The sequence below is a fragment of the Ornithodoros turicata genome, chromosome 8 (genome assembly GCF_037126465.1).
Source record: "Ornithodoros turicata isolate Travis chromosome 8, ASM3712646v1, whole genome shotgun sequence".
Lineage (NCBI taxonomy): Eukaryota > Metazoa > Arthropoda > Arachnida > Ixodida > Argasidae > Ornithodoros > Ornithodoros turicata.
The window spans coordinates 4293189-4307910 of record NC_088208.1 but is presented as its reverse complement, the minus strand read 5'-3'; the positions used below and the strand labels follow the sequence as shown (position 1 = coordinate 4307910).

The 14722-nt window shown below is 56.5% G+C and overlaps 1 protein-coding gene across 1 annotated transcript; it reads left to right on the top strand.

Annotated features, from left to right (window-relative positions):
• The first annotated feature begins 7928 nt into the window (after positions 1–7928).
• LOC135366369 (uncharacterized) lies at positions 7929–13322 on the top strand. Its single transcript, XM_064599037.1, has one exon. It carries the CDS (start codon positions 7929–7931, stop codon positions 13320–13322), a length of 5394 nt encoding a protein of 1797 aa, XP_064455107.1.
• The last annotated feature ends 1400 nt before the right edge of the window (positions 13323–14722 follow it).

The following is a 14722-nucleotide window of genomic DNA, read 5'->3' as shown; positions in this document are numbered from 1 at the left end:
ACGCTAGGATGGTGCCGGTAGGACTGGTTCGCAGGCGCAGAGGTGCGCGCCAGCAGAGGCACGTCTTCATCGTCGTCCACGGGCCGCCACATTCCAAATGTAGAGGAGGTGTGACCGGCGATGATGGAATGTCCCAGCGGGCAGATGGTCGTGGCCTCACGCTAGGATGGTGCCGGTAGGACTGGTTCGCAGGCGCAGAGGTGCGCGCCAGCAGAGGCACGTCTTCATCGTCGTCCACGGGCCGCCACATTCCAAATGTAGAGGAGGTGTGACTGGCGATGATGGAATGTCCCAGCGGGCAGATGGTCGTGGCCTCACGCTAGGATGGTGCCGGTAGGACTGGTTCGCAGGCGCAGAGGTGCGCGCCAGCAGAGGCACGTCTTCATCGTCGTCCACGGGCCGCCACATTCCAAATGTACAGGAGGTGTGACCGGCGATGATGGAATGTCCCAGCGAGCAGATGGTCGTGGCCTCACGCTAGGATGGTGCCGGTAGGACTGGTTCGCAGGCGCAGAGGTGCGCGCCAGCAGAGGCACGTCTTCATCGTCGTCCACGGGCCGCCACATTCCAAATGTAGAGGAGGTGTGACCGGCGATGATGGAATGTCCGAGCGAGCAGATGGTCGTGGCCTCACGCTAGGATGGTGCCGGTAGGACTGGTTCGCAGGCGCAGAGGTGCGCGCCAGCAGAGGCACGTCTTCATCGTCGTCCACGGGCCGCCACATTCCAAATGTAGAGGAGGTGTGACCGGCGATGATGGAATGTCCCAGCGGGCAGATGGTCGTGGCCTCACGCTAGGATGGTGCCGGTAGGACTGGTTCGCAGGCGCAGAGGTGCGCGCTAGCAGAGGCACGTCTTCATCGTCGTCCACGGGCCGCCACATTCCAAATGTAGAGGAGGTGTGACTGGCGATGATGGAATGTCCCAGCGGGCAGATGGTCGTGGCCTCACGCTAGGATGGTGCCGGTAGGACTGGTTCGCAGGCGCAGAGGTGCGCGCCAGCAGAGGCACGTCTTCATCGTCGTCCACGGGCCGCCACATTCCAAATGTACAGGAGGTGTGACCGGCGATGATGGAATGTCCCAGCGAGCAGATGGTCGTGGCCTCACGCTAGGATGGTGCCGGTAGGACTGGTTCGCAGGCGCAGAGGTGCGCGCCAGCAGAGGCACGTCTTCATCGTCGTCCACGGGCCGCCACATTCCAAATGTACAGGAGGTGTGACCGGCGATGATGGAATGTCCCAGCGGGCAGATGGTCGTGGCCTCACGCTAGGATGGTGCCGGTAGGACTGGTTCGCAGGCGCAGAGGTGCGCGCCAGCAGAGGCACGTCTTCATCGTCGTCCACGGGCCGCCACATTCCAAATGTAGAGGAGGTGTGACCGGCGATGATGGAATGTCCCAGCGGGCAGATGGTCGTGGCCTCACGCTAGGATGGTGCCGGTAGGACTGGTTCGCAGGCGCAGAGGTGCGCGCCAGCAGAGGCACGTCTTCATCGTCGTCCACGGGCCGCCACATTCCAAATGTAGAGGAGGTGTGACTGGCGATGATGGAATGTCCCAGCGGGCAGATGGTCGTGACCTCACGCTAGGATGGTGCCGGTAGGACTGGTTCGCAGGCGCAGAGGTGCGCGCCAGCAGAGGCACGTCTTCATCGTCGTCCACGGGCCGCCACATTCCAAATGTACAGGAGGTGTGACCGGCGATGATGGAATGTCCCAGCGAGCAGATGGTCGTGGCCTCACGCTAGGATGGTGCCGGTAGGACTGGTTCGCAGGCGCAGAGGTGCGCGCCAGCAGAGGCACGTCTTCATCGTCGTCCACGGGCCGCCACATTCCAAATGTAGAGGAGGTGTGACCGGCGATGATGGAATGTCCCAGCGAGCAGATGGTCGTGGCCTCACGCTAGGATGGTGCCGGTAGGACTGGTTCGCAGGCGCAGAGGTGCGCGCCAGCAGAGGCACGTCTTCATCGTCGTCCACGAGCCGCCACATTCCAAATGTAGAGGAGGTGTGACCGGCGATGATGGAATGTCCCAGCGGGCAGATGGTCGTGGCCTCACGCTAGGATGGTGCCGGTAGGACTGGTTCGCAGGCGCAGAGGTGCGCGCTAGCAGAGGCACGTCTTCATCGTCGTCCACGGGCCGCCACATTCCAAATGTACAGGAGGTGTGACCGGCGATGATGGAATGTCCCAGCGAGCAGATGGTCGTGGCCTCACGCTGGGATGGTGCCGGTAGGACTGGTTCGCAGGCGCAGAGGTGCGCGCCAGCAGAGGCACGTCTTCATCGTCGTCCACGGGCCACCACATTCCAAATGTAGAGGAGGTGTGACCGGCGATGATGGAATGTCCCAGCGAGCAGATGGTCGTGGCCTAACGCTAGGATGGTGCCGGTAGGACTGGTTCGCAGGCGCAGAGGTGCGGGCCAGCAGAGGCACGTCTTCATCGTCGTCCACGGGCCGCCACATTCCAAATGTACAGGAGGTGTGACCGGCGATGATGGAATGTCCCAGCGAGCAGATGGTCGTGGCCTCACGCTAGGATGGTGCCGGTAGGACTGGTTCGCAGGCGCAGAGGTGCGCGCCAGCAGAGGCACGTCTTCATCGTCGTCCACGGGCCGCCACATTCCAAATGTAGAGGAGGTGTGACCGGCGATGATGGAATGTCCCAGCGGGCAGATGGTCGTGGCCTCACGCTAGGATGGTGCCGGTAGGACTGGTTCGCAGGCGCAGAGGTGCGCGCCAGCAGAGGCACGTCTTCATCGTCGTCCACGGGCCACCACATTCCAAATGTAGAGGAGGTGTGACCGGCGATGATGGAATGTCCCAGCGAGCAGATGGTCGTGGCCTCACGCTAGGATGGTGCCGGTAGGACTGGTTCGCAGGCGCAGAGGTGCGGGCCAGCAGAGGCACGTCTTCATCGTCGTCCACGGGCCGCCACATTCCAAATGTACAGGAGGTGTGACCGGCGATGATGGAATGTCCCAGCGAGCAGATGGTCGTGGCCTCACGCTAGGATGGTGCCGGTAGGACTGGTTCGCAGGCGCAGAGGTGCGCGCCAGCAGAGGCACGTCTTCATCGTCGTCCACGGGCCGCCACATTCCAAATGTAGAGGAGGTGTGACCGGCGATGATGGAATGTCCCAGCGGGCAGATGGTCGTGGCCTCACGCTAGGATGGTGCCGGTAGGACTGGTTCGCAGGCGCAGAGGTGCGCGCCAGCAGAGGCACGTCTTCATCGTCGTCCACGGGCCGCCACATTCCAAATGTAGAGGAGGTGTGACTGGCGATGATGGAATGTCCCAGCGGGCAGATGGTCGTGGCCTCACGCTAGGATGGTGCCGGTAGGACTGGTTCGCAGGCGCAGAGGTGCGCGCCAGCAGAGGCACGTCTTCATCGTCGTCCACGGGCCGCCACATTCCAAATGTACAGGTGGTGTGACAGGCGATGATGGAATGTCCCAGCGAGCAGATGGTCGTGGCCTCACGCTAGGATGGTGCCGGTAGGACTGGTTCGCAGGCGCAGAGGTGCGCGCCAGCAGAGGCACGTCTTCATCGTCGTCCACGGGCCGCCACATTCCAAATGTAGAGGAGGTGTGACCGGCGATGATGGAATGTCCCAGCGGGCAGATGGTCGTGGCCTCACGCTAGGATGGTGCCGGTAGGACTGGTTCGCAGGCGCAGAGGTGCGCGCCAGCAGAGGCACGTCTTCATCGTCGTCCACGGGCCACCACATTCCAAATGTAGAGGAGGTGTGACCGGCGATGATGGAATGTCCCAGCGAGCAGATGGTCGTGGCCTCACGCTAGGATGGTGCCGGTAGGACTGGTTCGCAGGCGCAGAGGTGCGGGCCAGCAGAGGCACGTCTTCATCGTCGTCCACGGGCCGCCACATTCCAAATGTACAGGAGGTGTGACCGGCGATGATGGAATGTCCCAGCGAGCAGATGGTCGTGGCCTCACGCTAGGATGGTGCCGGTAGGACTGGTTCGCAGGCGCAGAGGTGCGCGCCAGCAGAGGCACGTCTTCATCGTCGTCCACGGGCCGCCACATTCCAAATGTAGAGGAGGTGTGACCGGCGATGATGGAATGTCCCAGCGGGCAGATGGTCGTGGCCTCACGCTAGGATGGTGCCGGTAGGACTGGTTCGCAGGCGCAGAGGTGCGCGCCAGCAGAGGCACGTCTTCATCGTCGTCCACGGGCCGCCACATTCCAAATGTAGAGGAGGTGTGACTGGCGATGATGGAATGTCCCAGCGGGCAGATGGTCGTGGCCTCACGCTAGGATGGTGCCGGTAGGACTGGTTCGCAGGCGCAGAGGTGCGCGCCAGCAGAGGCACGTCTTCATCGTCGTCCACGGGCCGCCACATTCCAAATGTACAGGTGGTGTGACAGGCGATGATGGAATGTCCCAGCGAGCAGATGGTCGTGGCCTCACGCTAGGATGGTGCCGGTAGGACTGGTTCGCAGGCGCAGAGGTGCGCGCCAGCAGAGGCACGTCTTCATCGTCGTCCACGGGCCGCCACATTCCAAATGTAGAGGAGGTGTGACCGGCGATGATGGAATGTCCCAGCGGGCAGATGGTCGTGGCCTCACGCTAGGATGGTGCCGGTAGGACTGGTTCGCAGGCGCAGAGGTGCGCGCTAGCAGAGGCACGTCTTCATCGTCGTCCACGGGCCGCCACATTCCAAATGTACAGGAGGTGTGACCGGCGATGATGGAATGTCCCAGCGAGCAGATGGTCGTGGCCTCACGCTAGGATGGTGCCGGTAGGACTGGTTCGCAGGCGCAGAGGTGCGCGCCAGCAGAGGCACGTCTTCATCGTCGTCCACGGGCCACCACATTCCAAATGTAGAGGAGGTGTGACCGGCGATGATGGAATGTCCCAGCGAGCAGATGGTCGTGGCCTCACGCTAGGATGGTGCCGGTAGGACTGGTTCGCAGGCGCAGAGGTGCGGGCCAGCAGAGGCACGTCTTCATCGTCGTCCACGGGCCGCCACATTCCAAATGTACAGGAGGTGTGACCGGCGATGATGGAATGTCCCAGCGAGCAGATGGTCGTGGCCTCACGCTAGGATGGTGCCGGTAGGACTGGTTCGCAGGCGCAGAGGTGCGCGCCAGCAGAGGCACGTCTTCATCGTCGTCCACGGGCCGCCACATTCCAAATGTAGAGGAGGTGTGACCGGCGATGATGGAATGTCCCAGCGGGCAGATGGTCGTGGCCTCACGCTAGGATGGTGCCGGTAGGACTGGTTCGCAGGCGCAGAGGTGCGCGCCAGCAGAGGCACGTCTTCATCGTCGTCCACGGGCCGCCACATTCCAAATGTAGAGGAGGTGTGACTGGCGATGATGGAATGTCCCAGCGGGCAGATGGTCGTGGCCTCACGCTAGGATGGTGCCGGTAGGACTGGTTCGCAGGCGCAGAGGTGCGCGCCAGCAGAGGCACGTCTTCATCGTCGTCCACGGGCCGCCACATTCCAAATGTACAGGAGGTGTGACCGGCGATGATGGAATGTCCCAGCGAGCAGATGGTCGTGGCCTCACGCTAGGATGGTGCCGGTAGGACTGGTTCGCAGGCGCAGAGGTGCGCGCCAGCAGAGGCACGTCTTCATCGTCGTCCACGGGCCGCCACATTCCAAATGTAGAGGAGGTGTGACCGGCGATGATGGAATGTCCCAGCGAGCAGATGGTCGTGGCCTCACGCTAGGATGGTGCCGGTAGGACTGGTTCGCAGGCGCAGAGGTGCGCGCCAGCAGAGGCACGTCTTCATCGTCGTCCACGGGCCGCCACATTCCAAATGTACAGGAGGTGTGACCGGCGATGATGGAATGTCCCAGCGAGCAGATGGTCGTGGCCTCACGCTAGGATGGTGCCGGTAGGACTGGTTCGCAGGCGCAGTGGCGTGCGCCAGCAGAGACACGTCTTCATCGTCGTCCACGGGCCGCCACATTCCAAATGTACAGGAGGTGTGACCGGCGATGATGGAATGTCCCAGCGAGCAGATGGTCGTGGCCTCACGCTATGATGGTGCCGGTAGGACTGGTTCGCAGGCGCAGAGGTGCGCGCCAGCAGAGGCACGTCTTCATCGTCGTCCACGGGCCGCCACATTCCAAATGTAGAGGAGGTGTGACCGGCGATGATGGAATGTCCCAGCGAGCAGATGGTCGTGGCCTCACGCTAGGATGGTGCCGGTAGGACTGGTTCGCAGGCGCAGAGGTGCGCGCCAGCAGAGGCACGTCTTCATCGTCGTCCACGGGCCGCCACATTCCAAATGTACAGGAGGTGTGACCGGCGATGATGGAATGTCCCAGCGAGCAGATGGTCGTGGCCTCACGCTAGGATGGTGCCGGTAGGACTGGTTCGCAGGCGCAGAGGTGCGCGCCAGCAGAGGCACGTCTTCATCGTCGTCCACGGGCCGCCACATTCCAAATGTACAGGAGGTGTGACCGGCGATGATGGAATGTCCCAGCGGGCAGATGGTCGTGGCCTCACGCTAGGATGGTGCCGGTAGGACTGGTTCGCAGGCGCAGAGGTGCGCGCCAGCAGAGGCACGTCTTCATCGTCGTCCACGGGCCGCCACATTCCAAATGTAGAGGAGGTGTGACCGGCAATGATGGAATGTCCCAGCGGGCAGATGGTCGTGGCCTCACGCTAGGATGGTGCCGGTAGGACTGGTTCGCAGGCGCAGAGGTGCGCGCCAGCAGAGGCACGTCTTCATCGTCGTCCACGGGCCGCCACATTCCAAATGTACAGGAGGTGTGACCGGCGATGATGGAATGTCCCAGCGGGCAGATGGTCGTGGCCTCACGCTAGGATGGTGCCGGTAGGACTGGTTCGCAGGCGCAGAGGTGCGCGCCAGCAGAGGCACGTCTTCATCGTCGTCCACGGGCCGCCACATTCCAAATGTAGAGGAGGTGTGACCGGCAATGATGGAATGTCCCAGCGGGCAGATGGTCGTGGCCTCACGCTAGGATGGTGCCGGTAGGACTAGTTCGCAGGCGCAGAGGTGCGCGCCAGCAGAGGCACGTCTTCATCGTCGTCCACGGGCCGCCACATTCCAAATGTACAGGAGGTGTGACCGGCGATGATGGAATATCCCAGCGAGCAGATGGTCGTGGCCTCACGCTAGGATGGTGCCGGTAGGACTGGTTCGCAGGCGCAGAGGTGCGCGCCAGCAGAGGCACGTCTTCATCGTCGTCCAGGGGCCGCCACATTCCAAATGTAGAGGAGGTGTGACCGGCGATGATGGAATGTCCCAGCGGGCAGATGGTCGTGGCCTCACGCTAGGATGGTGCCGGTAGGACTGGTTCGCAGGCCCAGAGGTGCGCGCCAGCAGAGGCACGTCTTCATCGTCGTCCACGGGCCGCCACATTCCAAATGTACAGGAGGTGTGACCGGCGATGATGGAATGTCCCAGCGAGCAGATGGTCGTGGCCTCACGCTAGGATGGTGCCGGTAGGACTGGTTCGCAGGCGCAGAGGTGCGCGCCAGCAGAGGCACGTCTTCATCGTCGTCCACGGGCCGCCACATTCCAAATGTACAGGAGGTGTGACCGGCGATGATGGAATGTCCCAGCGAGCAGATGGTCGTGGCCTCACGCTAGGATGGTGCCGGTAGGACTGGTTCGCAGGCGCAGAGGTGCGCGCCAGCAGAGGCACGTTGTTGCAGAACTCTCAGAGGGCAGCACAAGAACGGGGTTTTTCTTCTTCTTTGGGAAAACGTTTTAATGTAAGACACATTGTCATCGTGAATAAAGGTATGAGGTATGTTCGGAAAAGGAACGTGATATGACGAGGAGGCTTGGGGCTCTGGGAAAGACATCGCTGCGACAAAGCCAGGACATAAAAAATTGGTGCCGAAACCCGGGAACGCTTCACGAACGGAGTCTTTGTCTGTAGTGATCTACTGGTTGTTGGATAAAGAGAGCCCTACGATCGACTATGGAACGTCTCAAGGTGAATAGGACGTCGCGAAGGAGACAAGCTACGAGGCTTGTGGGAGAAGCCAAGACTGCACTGAGCAGCACTCCTAATGATCGGAAGACCGTCGAAAGCTTGTTGGAACGTCTACGCGTGAACCTTGAAGAGCTGAAAGAGATCAATTCCGAGTTTGAAGGTCATCTCAAGGATGATGAATTAGAGGTGGAATATGAAATGGCTCTGGAATACGAAGAAAATTCTATAAAGGAAATGTCTAACCTACGTGTCGCCTTGCAAGAGCTCACCTCAGTGTCGACGCCTGCCACTCAGGTGGCCGCTCCAACGAATGTGGCACTACTTGGGACTCAGTCTGCCGCTCACACGCCGTCGCTTCATGGCAATCACGCTGGGACCCGTCTGCCAAAACTTCAACTGATGCGTTTCCGAGGTGACCTATCGGAGTGGCTTCCCTTTTGGGAACAATTCAAAGGAACCGTACATAACAATAGTAACCTTTCACAACCAGAGAAGTTCTTCTACTTAAGGTCACTGTTGGATGGAGCAGCTGCAGCCGCCATATCAGGTCTACAAGCTTCGGAGGTGTGCTACAACGATGCCATTGAAATCTTGATGGAAAGATTTGGAGACAAGCGTCGCATTGAAAGGCAGTACCTTACCAAACTGAGGACATTGCCTCCAATTAAAACTCACAAAGATTTTCGAGGGCTTAGGAAGCTATATGATCAAGTCCAAGCAAACGTGCGAGGTCTCAAAGCACTGGGTGTGGAAAGCAGCTCCTTTGCAACAATGCTGACAGATACTATCCTTTCAGCGTTGCCTACTGAAATGGCCATGGAATATTATCGTACTGAGAAGAGAGGCCAGCAGCTTGGCACAGCAAGTTTGGAAGGCAATGGAGACGAGACCAATGCCGGAGTGAGTACCGCTGGAAGAGAGATTGTTGGAACTACGGAGTTAGATCGAATTCTAAAGTTTCTCCTAATTGAAATCGAAAGCTTTGAGCACCTCAAGTTCAATGGATGTGCCTATGACGACAACGAGATGAGAGGACATCAGAGGCAAGGTGATCGACAGAATTCAAACAATGGTGGATTCAAGACACGACCGGCAGCGTCAGTTCTCCACACCACTGCTCGGGAAATGACCAACGATTGCATATTTTGCAACACCTCGCGACACATAACGAAGCTGTGCGACGCAGACATCCCGCTGGCAGAGAAGAAAACTACTCTTGCAGCTCAAAAGCGATGCTTCCGTTGTACGAAACATGGACATCATGCAAGAATGTGTAGGAAGAAAATAACCTGCTCTGCATGCGGAGGAAGGCACGTAAGGACGATGTGCGATCCTTTGTGGAAACCAAGTGAACAGACAAAAGTGAAAGAAGTCGTCAGTACTAGCATGCACACGAGTGGGACTGGCGAAGATGTGAAGACAGGTACTGTCGTCTTACTTCAAACGTTCAGGGCATGGGCCGTAGCTGAAGGTCGCAGTCTATATCTCAGGGGAGTCATTGACGGCGGTAGTCAACGAACCTTCGTGCGCCAAGATATTGCCAGAGAACTGAATCTTCCTTCTGCCGGAGAAATAGACGTCACGATAAATACTTTCGGGAACAGGACTTCCAGAAGGGAGAAGCAGCGTCGGCGTTTGGTCAAACTGTGCTTACGCAGTCAATACGGAGGGGAAGTACATGTCTTTGAAGCAATCGAGGTACCATTCATTTGTGAAGATCTTGTGACATGCCCATTGGATAACGAGGACGTGCGTACTTTTCTTCTAAGTGAAGAGAAACTAGCCGATGAGTGTCGCTTCTCAGGGGTACGGACAGAAGATGGAATTGGCGTGCTTTTAGGCTCTGATCAAATGTGGAAGATCATGACGAGGCAGGTGCGGCAAAGCAATGCCCAGAATAATCTTGTTGCCATCAACACTGCTCTGGGTTGGACTTTTCAAGGACCGGTATCAGTTAGATCTTCACTCGAGAACAAAGACAGCACTCTAGTTTGTGTGCTTCGCACTGATGCCACTCACGAGGCGTCATTACAGATGTTCTGGGAAATTGAGCATCTGGGTATTACGGACGGAAATAGTAATGATGAAGGCGACGACAAAGTTCTTTGTCAATTTAAGGAAACCGTACAGAAGGTTGGCGGAAGATATGCCGTCACTCTACCTTGGAAGAACGATTTCGTCCTTAACGATAATTTGGAAGTAGCCGAGAGTCGGCTCAACGGACTCCTAAAAAAGCTAAAGAAAAATGGTTTGATGGCAGAGTACGACGCTGCGATGAGGAAGTACGCAAGTGACGGACATGCGGAGAAGGTACTCGTCGAGTCAGAGAACGGCAAACAACCTCAGCAAGTCTATTACATGCCGCATCAAGCTGTGGTCAAACAGGAATCAGAAACCACAAAGCTTCGTGTTGTCTTCGATGGATCCTCGCATGCACCTACCGTAGCTTCACTGAACGATTGCCTGGAAAAAGGACCCAGTCTGAATACGGATCTTCTGCCGGTCTTGATACGTTTCCGAATGTACCGTATCGGTCTGGCAGCAGACATTGAGAAAGCCTTTCTTCAGGTTGAGGTCCAAGAAAGGGACAGGGACGCTTTGAGATTTCTGTGGTGTCAAGATGGTCCTACGGAAGATATTTCTCAGAATCCGGTGGAAGTATGGAGAATGAAACGTGTACCCTTCGGAACGACAGCGAGCCCCTTTCTTTTGGCGGCCACACTGAGACATCACCTAGACAACGTCAAAGGGCATTTCCAACGGACGGCACGGCACATTGTCAATAGTTTCTACGTGGACGACCTATTGACGGGTTCATCAACGGTGGATGGAGCAATAACGATATACAACGACGCTTCATCTATCCTTCAGGAAGCTGGCATGAATTTACGAAAATGGATTTCAAACGCAGAAGAGGTACGAAAACAGTTTGGTGAGCAAGACACCAACAGTAGACAAGAGTGGACCCTGAGTTGCAGGGAGGATCGAAAAGTCCTCGGTATACTGTGGGACACGTACGGTGATACTCTCAAGGTATCAGGCAAACGCATGCTAGAGGATGGCGTAGCGCTCATTAGCAGTAAACGCGGAATTCTGAGCGCAGCAGCGAAGCTGTTTGACCCTCTGGGCATGCTCTCTCCGTTCAGCATTCGAATCAAAATGCTGTTTCAACGTTTGTGGGAGGAGAAGCTTGATTGGGACACGCCTTTGACCGGAAATATACAAGAGCTGTGGCATACCTGGTGGTCGGAGCTGCCAAAGTTGGACAACATCGCACTAAATAGGTGTCTCGTTCCAGACGGAAATTACAACTTCAAGTATGAGCTTCACATCTTCAGCGACGCTAGTCCTTATGCATACGGAGCCTGTTTGTATTTAAGAGCCATTGCAAATGGAAGAACAGCGAAGGTCGGGTTTGTGTTTGCAAAGGCTCGGGTGGCGCCTTTGAAGGCCCTAACTTTACCACGACTAGAGCTTATGGGCGCCCTGTTGGGAGTGAGGCTATCAAAGAAAATAACTGAAGCTTTGACGCGACTGAAAGAAGTGACCTGCGTATACTGGACAGATTCGTCAATCACCCTTTGTTGGGTACGAGGTTCTCCGTTACGTTGGAAACAATTTGTAAGAAATAGAGTTATTGAGATCCAGGAAAAAAGCGACGTATCAGCTTGGCGATTTTGTCCTGGGAAAGAAAACCCAGCTGACCTATTGACCAGGGGGGAGTCACTTGAAACGCTTGAGAAGTGTGACACATGGTGGAACGGACCAAAGTGGCTCGAACGGGACGAAGACGAATGGCCTGCTCAAACGGTGCTTCCGGAAATAAAGGACCTTACTGATCAAGAGGATGTGCACAATGACGCCACTACGTTGCAAAGTTCTGTCAATATAGGAGTTCCCGCTGTACTGGACCTCGACCGATTCAGCAGTTTGCGTAGAGCTCTCAGAGTGACAGCGTGGATCAAACGGTTCGTCGACAATAGCCGACCAGGTAACCCTCGGGTCTTTGGGGCACTCTCAACAGAAGACATTAGTTGGGCAGAGAACTATTGGATGAAACGAGCTCAAGAGGAAAGGTATGGACTCGAGAAGCAAACCCTGAGTCTGGGAAAGGCGTTAGAGAAGAACTCGGCTGTAGTGAAGCTAGCACCTTTTCTTGACAACGAAGGAATCATGCGGATCTCCGGACGTCTTCATTTCTTGGAAATTTCAGGAACAGTAAAGCACCCGATTCTGCTTCCACCCGACCATCGATTTACGGTACTGACTGTGGAATCAGTGCACCTGAGGGTTCTGCACGGAGGAGTGCAAGATACCCTAACTGAACTTCGGGAGCGATTTTGGATTCCAAAAGGACGACAGATTGTGAAAAAAGTAATCTTTCACTGCAGGGGTTGTACCAGGTACCGCGCCAAAGCAGCGACAGCAAGAATGGCTCCATTACCACAGGATCGAGTAGAAGCCGGTACGCCATTTGAAGTCGTCGGGATTGATTTTGCCGGTCCTGTTTTCTTCAAAGGAGCAGTACGCGACGAAAAGTCCTACATTTTGCTCATCACATGTGCGACAACTCGAGCCATTCATTTAGAGCTCGTATCTAAAATGTCCACAGAATGCTTCCTGCTAGCCTTCTCCAGGTTCATTGCTCGGCGAGGCATACCTAAAGTGATATACACTGACAATGCACTAACCTTCAAGAAGGCGTCGAAAGACATAAATATTTTCTGCGACACTTTGCAAAGACAGCGTTTTCACGACTATTGTACAGAGAAAATGATAACATGGAAGTTTATCATGACATATGCTCCATGGTGGGGAGGGTTCTGGGAACGTTTGGTAAAAACAGTGAAAGGGACCCTCCGGAAGACACTGGGCCGTAACAGATATAGGTTTGAAGAACTGACTACAATCTTACAGCAAGTTGAAGCAGTTGTAAATTCAAGGCCACTTACCTATCTTGGTGACTGCCCAGAAGACCTTTCCCCTCTAACTCCCGCACATTTCCTGACGGGAAAGAGACTCACGTGTTTGCCAATGGCTCCTATACCAACGCCGCGATCAACGAGTGCACAAGTTAAAGCTAACTGGATAAAGCACGAGAGAGCTATTGACAGCTTCTGGAAGAGGTGGCTGAAAGAGTACTTGCTACAACTTCGTTCAGCTCATAGTTGGAGTGTACATAAGTCTTTGCCAGTGAAGGAGGGCGATGTGGTGTTGATCAGCGAAGAAAAGGTTCCTCGACACATGTGGAAGATGGGAAGAGTTGCTACTGTGTTTTGGGGGCGGGACAAGGTGGTGCGGGCCTGCGCAGTGAAGCTGCCAGACAAAACAGTACTGCGACGACCGGTGCAGCTTCTGTATCCTCTCGAAATGGTGTAAGGGTCTCATTGTGCTTTTTCGGGGGGGAGTATGTTGCAGAACTCTCAGAGGGCAGCACAAGAACGGGGTTTTTCTTCTTCTTTGGGAAAACGTTTTAATGTAAGACACATTGTCATCGTGAATAAAGGTATGAGGTATGTTCGGAAAAGGAACGTGATATGACGAGGAGGCTTGGGGCTCTGGGAAAGACATCGCTGCGACAAAGCCAGGACACACGTCTTCATCGTCGTCCACGGGCCGCCACATTCCAAATGTAGAGGAGGTGTGACCGGCGATGATGGAATGTCCCAGCGGGCAGATGGTCGTGGCCTCACGCTAGGATGGTGCCGGTAGGACTGGCTCGCAGGCGCAGAGGTGCGCGCCAGCAGAGGCACGTCTTCATCGTCGTCCACGGGCCGCCACATTCCAAATGTAGAGGAGGTGTGACCGGCGATGATGGAATGTCCCAGCGGGCAGATGGTCGTGGCCTCACGCTAGGATGGTGCCGGTAGGACTGGTTCGCAGGCCCAGAGGTGCGCGCCAGCAGAGGCACGTCTTCATCGTCGTCCACGGGCCGCCACATTCCAAATGTACCGGAGGTGTGACCGGCGATGATGGAATGTCCCAGCGAGCAGATGGTCGTGGCCTCACGCTAGGATGGTGCCGGTAGGACTGGTTCGCAGGCGCAGAGGTGCGCGCCAGCAGAGGCACGTCTTCATCGTCGTCCACGGGCCGCCACATTCCAAATGTACAGGAGGTGTGACCGGCGATGATGGAATGTCCCAGCGAGCAGATGGTCGTGGCCTCACGCTAGGATGGTGCCGGTAGGACTGGTTCGCAGGCGCAGAGGTGCGCGCCAGCAGAGGCACGTCTTCATCGTCGTCCACGGGCCGCCACATTCCAAATGTAGAGGAGGTGTGACCGGCGATGATGGAATGTCCCAGCGGGCAGATGGTCGTGGCCTCACGCTAGGATGGTGCCGGTAGGACTGGCTCGCAGGCGCAGAGGTGCGCGCCAGCAGAGGCACGTCTTCATCGTCGTCCACGGGCCGCCACATTCCAAATGTAGAGGAGGTGTGACCGGCGATGATGTAATGTCCCAGCGGGCAGACAATCGACGGTGCAATTAATTAGAAAATTACAATTAAAGATTACGGGCAACACTGTACGAGGTATTCGAAATGAATCCGTACTCCTGACACATATGGCGGCAACCACATTGCATGCGTATAACACTGAGCCCGACATAACAATCCACCATAAAATCCGCCCCTGCAATCAACACAACGATCCACATCTGAGGATGAACGGATAAGCGAACTGAAATGAAATGCTGAGCCGTTGAAAAAAAAATGTGTCAGACGTTCAACAAGCCAGACAGCGTCGGGACTTGTTTGTTCACAGAGGTTCACAGAGAGAGTT